The sequence below is a fragment of the Pygoscelis adeliae genome, unplaced genomic scaffold (assembly GCF_000699105.1).
Source record: "Pygoscelis adeliae isolate BGI_AS28 unplaced genomic scaffold, ASM69910v1 Scaffold239, whole genome shotgun sequence".
In the NCBI taxonomy this organism is placed as follows: Eukaryota; Metazoa; Chordata; class Aves; order Sphenisciformes; family Spheniscidae; genus Pygoscelis; species Pygoscelis adeliae.
In genome coordinates, this window is record NW_008825537.1 from 530,175 (window position 1) to 537,394 (window position 7,220).

General features: G+C 40.3%; 1 protein-coding gene across 3 annotated transcripts in view; it reads left to right on the forward strand.

Moving 5' to 3' along the window:
• PTBP1 (polypyrimidine tract binding protein 1) overlaps positions 1-7,220 on the forward strand; it is a 31,572-nt gene that overhangs the window by 867 nt on the left and 23,485 nt on the right. For 2 of the 3 annotated variants that reach the window (XM_009331835.1, XM_009331836.1), the window contains exon 2: positions 3,564-3,594. The exons of the other annotated variant lie outside the window; for it this stretch is intronic. In XM_009331835.1, the coding sequence (XP_009330110.1) occupies positions 3,564-3,594 (31 nt within the window). The remainder of the gene's footprint in view (positions 1-3,563; positions 3,595-7,220) is intronic. 3 annotated transcript variants of the gene reach the window in all.

The window sequence follows — 7,220 nt, forward strand, 5'->3', positions numbered from 1 at the left end:
GAAGGCGGGGGGGTTTTCTCGCTGGATTTTCTTTTGTGAGCCGTTTTTCCATCAGCACAAGTTTTGCATCAGTTTCCAAGGAGCTGTGGCGCTTTCGGGCGCGCCAGGAGGCTCGCTGGAAGTAAGGCTTCCACTGCAGTGTTACCTGAGATCCGTAGGTAAAGCTGCAGCGGTAGAGCAGAGCTGTTCTCGTGCTCCCCCCTCCTTCTATTGTCCAGACCTGAACTCCTTCGAGATAAAACTTTCCTCCGTGACTGTTTGACTCGTGTAGTTTTTCTAGAGCGCAACTCTTTTATCTTGGGTAGCATTGATTTCTCTTTAATCACCACCTCATCCGGTGTCTCGCTTCAGAAGTGTTTGCTTTAAAACTGTTTTATCAAGGCAACTCTGTCAGAAATGAGGTCTCCATATTTCTCTTGTATGGCCTATTTTTTTAGTGATCTGATTTTTGTTTCTTCTAGAGCGGAGTAGTTAAAATACTTCTAAAGGTCTCCGATTAAGCAGTTTGTTTTCTCAGAGCCTTAAGTACGGGAAGCCCAAATTAGTGCCTCCTCGCTTCTTGCCTCAGAACACTAGTCTGGTGAGAATTAGGCGTAGTCACATGTCTGGTTTTTTTTTTTACACTCTGAAAAGGTGGTGTCTCAGTGTTGTTTTCACGTAAAAAAAAAAATAATCGTGTCTTACTAATTTTTGCAGTTCAGGTTGCTCTGCTTGTTTTAACAAGTTGCTCATCATGTTGGATGATACTGAAAAAAAAAATCTGCAGCATGTGAGATCATATATTCTAATGGCAAAAATCAGTTTATCAGCTGTCTTCACCGTAGTTCCTAGGAAAGCTGGTTTACTTATAGTTGTTATTTTACTGTAGAAATTTCAGTATGAGTCTCAATTACCCATTGTCTTCTGAAGATCTTGGTGCATGTTCTGTTTACCCTGTGAAAGCTGTCTCCTGTTGAAACTTTGAAAGCTGCTTCTGAAAATGGTTTTACATTTTTGCCTAGCTGGCAGTGAGTGGCCTCTCTGGCTACAGACTTCTTCTGTCTGCTTCTTGCACCTAAAATGATATGTAGCTGTGCTTTTCAAATGATCCTGTTTGACTAAGTTGCTTTGTTAAAGTATGTGAAGAGTTCATATGGGAAACGCTGCTTTGGAAAATGACCTAGAGGTTTTACTGGTGCTGCTTAATTTTTCCCCTTATTGCGTAGGAATTTTCCCATTCCATGTAAAAAGTAATTTTTATGAAAGGCTTTATTGCCTGTTCTTTTGGAAATGAGAAGAGTTTTGAACCCCTACTTAAGGTTGACATAGGACAAGAGAATGAAGCTTAAGACATGATAACGTATTGAAGGGGGGTGTGTGAGAAGTGGAAGTATATTGCACATTCCTTGAATAAAAATTCTTTAATACTGTTGGTGCTTGTTTCATGTGGCATTTGTTATGAAATGAGTTACAATATTCCAGGAATCGATAATTCTTAGCAAATAAAAGGCTCTTCCTGTTGGATAATTTTAAATACTATCCCCTGTTAAGGCTACTTTGTGTAAAACATTTCCTGTGTGTGAGGCCCACAAGAGGAACAGGAAGTAAGAGAAATGGCTCTGGGGTAAGTTTGAGAGTTTTGGAAACTTGGGAGATTCCCTGTTAGGAGATTCCCTGTTACCGTGCTTTGCTGGAAATATCTTTTTAAGGTTATGAAAATCGCTGGGTTAATGTATGTATTTTAGCTGAAGAAATGTGTACTCCTATTTAGTAATTCTAACAGAATGATTATGATTCTTAAAACTGATATGTGCAGATGGGTTTAATTAGTTCATTACTGCTGGCCCTCAAAGTGCAGCAAAACCCATCTGTCTTCGTTGGTGACCAGACACCAGGGGATTGCAAAGCCTGGCATTCTCATACAGAGTGTTCTTTAAGTAGTTCAGCTGAAAAAAAAGAAACTATCGCGTGGCTTCCTGGCAGCAGCCATTGGATCAGACTGTAACTCCAGCTGTAAATTGCTGGGTTATGATGACATGGCAGGTTGGTTTTGAAGAGGAAGTATGAGGAGCTGAGCTGGCTTATACTTGTGTTACGGCTTATTTGTGGAGCTGGTAAAACATGAATGAGTTAATAAGATCGAGCAGTATTTAATTCCCTGAAAAGTTACGAATTGTTGCAGGAGGGTAGGGAAGGAAGAACTAGTAAATGCAAGTTCTCTAGCATTAAATAATTTTGTAGAATTGTTCTTGAGTACTTCAGATTTCGTATTGCTGTTTTAAGAACGACTGCCCTGCCTTCTGCTTCTCTGCCATGTTTCCTTAAAGTTGCTGCAGGTCTGTTAGCCAGCGACTTTTTGATCCTTTACACTGAAATTATGGTCAGCTATTTGAAAGATAGAGTTGAAGCAGGCAGTGCTGCATATATGTCAATCTAAAATGGTAATTTCTGCTCTGTTTTATGTTGCTGCTTTACAGTGGTTTGGCGTTCACAAAAAAACACTCTTCAGTGCAAGGGTATAACTGAAATCCTTAGACTGTCTTGAGCATTCCCACAACAGAGAGTAACATGTAGGTACTGTAATACTCTGGAAGATTACCCAGGTACAATAAGCCAAGCTGTAGACAAGTCATTCTGATTCCATCAATGAAACAAGTTGCTCTAAGTAGATGTATGTTGTGATATACAACGTTCACTGCTGACAAGAGCTAGCACGAGTTGCTTGAGGTACAGCTAACACTATTTTTCATGCTAGTTAATCAGGAAGTCTCATTTTAGGAGGTTGAAGCATATATTGTAGAGTTTAACTGTTTTTTCCTTCAGATCGGTGTTAGGGAAAAATACTATTTGTTTTCTTAAGTAGAAAATAATTGATAGAGGAATCTTGTGTGCAGGCATACCCCAATCTGGGAGCTGCCTGGACCTCTTCACCGCTCTTTCTAATTGCGCTCTGTTAGCCTGGCACTGGTCTGGCTCCAGCGGTGTTAGCGTGGCTGGAGGGCTGCTTTAAGCCTGGCACAGACTCTTAGCTTGGCTGAGAGAACAGCCCAAGGTCGGTGTGGTGTGTGCTGTCTGTCTGTAGTGCCGCTGGAGCTCTAGCATTAGTAGTCTTCACTATTGACTCGATAATTTCACAAGAGATAGCCTCTTTACAGCCTAGCAGAGGCTCCTTTGTATATAAGGTTGTTAAGAATTGCAGAAGTGAATATTGGTGATGGAGTTGACTCTTGACACTCTTGCTCTTGTTTTAGTCAGAGGTGGTGTTCTAATCGCATCGCTTTCCTGTGAAGAATGTTAGGCTGTATTAACTGTGGGTTTTTGGTCTTAGTCCCCCGTGGTACCCTTGCAAAAGGAGCAAGCTCCACTGTAGGAAGTGGAAGAGCTGCAGTTTTCTAGCACTGCTGGGTCTTGGGTCTCCACCATCACCATCTAATAATTTTTCTTTGTATAAACTGTCCTTGGCTCACTTGCAAAGACAACTGTGCACTTTGACTTGCTTTTTTTTCTTACTACTGTAAACTATGCTGGATATTTGTGGCAAACCTATCTAACTTTTTTAATCCTTTTCTTTCTTTTTTCTACAGCATTGTCCAAGATATAACAGTTGGTACAAAGGTAGGCACTTCTCACTTTTTCTCTCTTTTTACACTGCTCAGCATCTGACCTAGTTTTAGCCTCACCAAATGTAGATCTTTGGCTTTAAAGGGTTATTCCTGGTACCATGTAAATTGGTTTTAACCAGAAGATAAATTAGTTTCATGTGCATTTAAAACTTTTTATTATGGCTCAGCATTTAGCTCTTGGCATTTGGACATTGATTATCAACTGTCAGAAAAGAACTTTATTGCATTTAGAAACAGCCCTTTCCCCTACTAAAATGTCAAGCCATGCTTGTTACTTGTGTGCTAGACAATGCTTCTCAATGGAGAAATTGGTCCTTTTTCTTTTGAGAACTTTATTTCCTTTGTTTATGTGAATTCCTGTTCAGTTATATGTCAAAAATCCTCTGCCACAAAAAATTGAGTGTTTAGCTGTTGATTTTTCTCTTGCGAGTACAGTAAATATGACCTTTACCCTTCTAGTCTCAGGTTTTGAAAGTGCAGACTTAGCCCTGAAACTCAAAGTGCTGACAGGAGCCTCCTTATCTGCTGCGCGTGGTAATAGGCTGTTGTGTTCACAGGATAAAAGCTCATTCCTGTGAAATGTTAAACTGGAATGTGCAGGATAGACTGGCACTCCTTCATGTATTAAAGGTTTTTCATTTTACTTTGTGAACATTGTAGCTAATGCTCTGGGATCAGGATTACAGTAAGTTCAGCCCTGCGAGTTCTTTTTATTAGATAGTACGTGTGTGAATGTTGGCCCTCAAAGTTGTAATCTGACAGCTTTTTTTAATGGCCCGAATTGTGTGTTGTTAGTCTTCATTATTAATTAAGAAAGAGTTGCGTGTGGCAACTTGAATAGGCTGGTGAAGTGATGCAGTGTGTGACAGGGCTAATTTGAAGTAGAGCTGAGCTTGTGTAGTGTGGGCTCTGTTAGGTCTACAGAAGTGAAGTAGGAGCATTAGAGAGAATTTGCTCTTAGACAGCAAATAGATTTTGTATTGAAAGTACAAAATTGGATGTGACTGCTGTTAAGCGTAGGCATGTTTGTTAGTGCTTTAGGGTTTCTGAGAAGCATTACACATGTGAAGGGGCTCTATTTAATGGCTGTAGGGGAAACATTATTCTAAGTCTTCCTCGTATGAGAATCTGAAATTTGAATTAATCATAGTGCCATGATAGTGTCTGGTTCAGTTGGAGAACGCTGTCTGCTGCAAGGAGTTCAGTTTGCCATCAGAGGAGGAGGAAAGGCTTAGGCCTGGACAACAGCCATTGTAAAAGGTGGACTAAGTCATCCCTTGACCACTGCAGAGCAGTTTGATACATCTTCTAGTAACAACATCTTCTGGTAAACTCATTAATCTAGGTAGAAGTGCCCTCAGTTGGTTTTATAATGTGTAATTTGCAGCTTTAGGTTTCTGCAGCTTTAAGAAGTGGTTTTACATAACTAAACTTGACCAGGAAGCTTCTGAAACTGTAATTGTAGTCCTCAGTGAATCTTTAAAAGCTTCAGTATGTGGTATTGTCTGCCTCATCGCTCACATCTGTGGGGGCGATTTCAGTCCCTAGTGCAGTACAGTCAGATGTCTAAAACGAGGACTGGGAGAGATCCCATCCAAGTGCTTTCACTCCTAGCACAGGACAGAACTGTAACCACGATTATGCCAGTTGTACAGTGGGGTGGGGAGTGGTGAGACGAAAGTGTGCATCAAAAATGAGGTTTCTTGTCAAGTCAGACAAGGCAGGTTTTGAGAAAGTTGAATCAAAATCTAAAGAGTGGCAGAAGCAAAAAGGAAAGTTGAATCATCTTGATAAAGGTAAGTTTTAAAATTATTTTTGACATAGCCATGTTATCTGATTATGTTTAAATAAGACACTGAATATGCCAGTGTAGATAATGTAGAAGTACATTCTTTAATGTTATGGTGTAACAGTTATACATGTCATGGATTTGCTTAGGTAAGTTAGAATCCTGTTTGTGCACAGCTAAGAACAAAGTGAAGGCTTCTCGTATGCCTGCATCCTCTATATGGCTGTGTGCAGGTCAGCTATGTCCAGACAGTTCCCCCGTACTCTTCTGTACTACTAAAGATCCTCTGACTGCAGGACTGTTGCATGGAGAGAGGTACAGGCATCTCTGTTTGAAAAAGCTGTGTAATCAAATCATTTATCAATTGCTGCTTAAAAATACTTACCTCTGTGGTAAGCATAAAACTTCATTGGCTGCAGCTCTTCTGAAATTTTTCTGTTTTGCTTTTGTGTGTCACTTCCACTTCAATCTGCCCTCCTTTGGTTTGCCAATAAGTAGTTTGAAGGGACTGCAGAAGGTTTCTGTAATATCACAGAAGCATTTCAGTGTTGTCTTTGCTGAAATAACTATGATTATAGAGCTCTGTTCATCCATCAGCATTTGTTTGATCCCTGGGGCATCACTGAAATCACTTCAAGGGCTAACTGATTTCCCCCCTTCAGAAGCCCATGTTCTTTAACTGCTTGATAACTTAACTACAGTTCCACAGCATTATTTTTTCTGATCTACTGACTTTATAAAACATTCAGAAATGCGATTCAGGTGGAGATACAACTACTTTGTTAGTGTCTGCTCTGAAAGCTGTGCTCACAAGAGAGCTTGCTGGCTGAGCTAAATTAGAGCTGGAAAACTGGTTTTTAATCTGAGGTGTAAACTTACTCCTCTTTGCCATGTATGTACAAAGAAGGTGGGAATGGTACTCCATCCAGTTTGTTAAGGTATTAGAAGATTACAGTCCCCAAAAGCTGTCAGCTCTTGTCATACTTCAGGCAGTATGTTACTGAGACACCAGTAGACCTTTTCAATGTTCTGTTATTGACTGGAATGTCCCAAAGTTGGAGAATTCTCAGACAAGTAGGAAAAGTGCCTTTAACTTAAAACACTGCTGAGCAAATTGTCAAGGATAACTTACAGTGGCCTCTTGGTGGTCTTCCTGCTGTAAGTGTTCCTGGTTGCTAAGTCTCACTTTGAAATTGAGGACTTTGTGAAAGTATGTATCAGTTTGCTCTACTTTATTGTTTTAAAAGGCAGGGTGCTGGCACCTTTTTTAGGATTTTATCCCATTCTTAATTTACATATTAAGGGTACGCACACCTGCTTCTATTAATTGTTCTGAGGTCTTCTGTTACATTTAGGTTCTGTAACTTAAGAAGTCCCCAGATGTTCTCATGGCTTACTACTTGAGCACTCTACTGCCTGACGGTCTTGTTTTTAATCAAGACGGTAGTTGTAGTAGCCATTCCTGGGCTTCACATTTAGCCTAGTCTGCAGGCTCTTCAGTTTAAAGTGTGTGAATTTGTTTAGGAAGCTCATTACAATTCTGGTATGGGGCTCTTGATGCACAGCCTTCTGGAATGTCCTGCAGATTAGAAACACATGATTTAAGACACATTTCTTCCCATAGTTTCATTGCTGTCTGAAAAGGAAGGAAGTATGGCCTTAAGATGGAGGCACTGTATTTGAACTCTAAGATACTGGGTCTGACCCTGCAGTTGCCTCTTCTAAGTAATTTGATCAAGATCACTCTCTATCTCCTTTCCCTTTAATTTGCCTAGATACCACTCTCTCTTTAGGCTGTAATGGTCTCTGAGCAAGACTGACTTACTAGA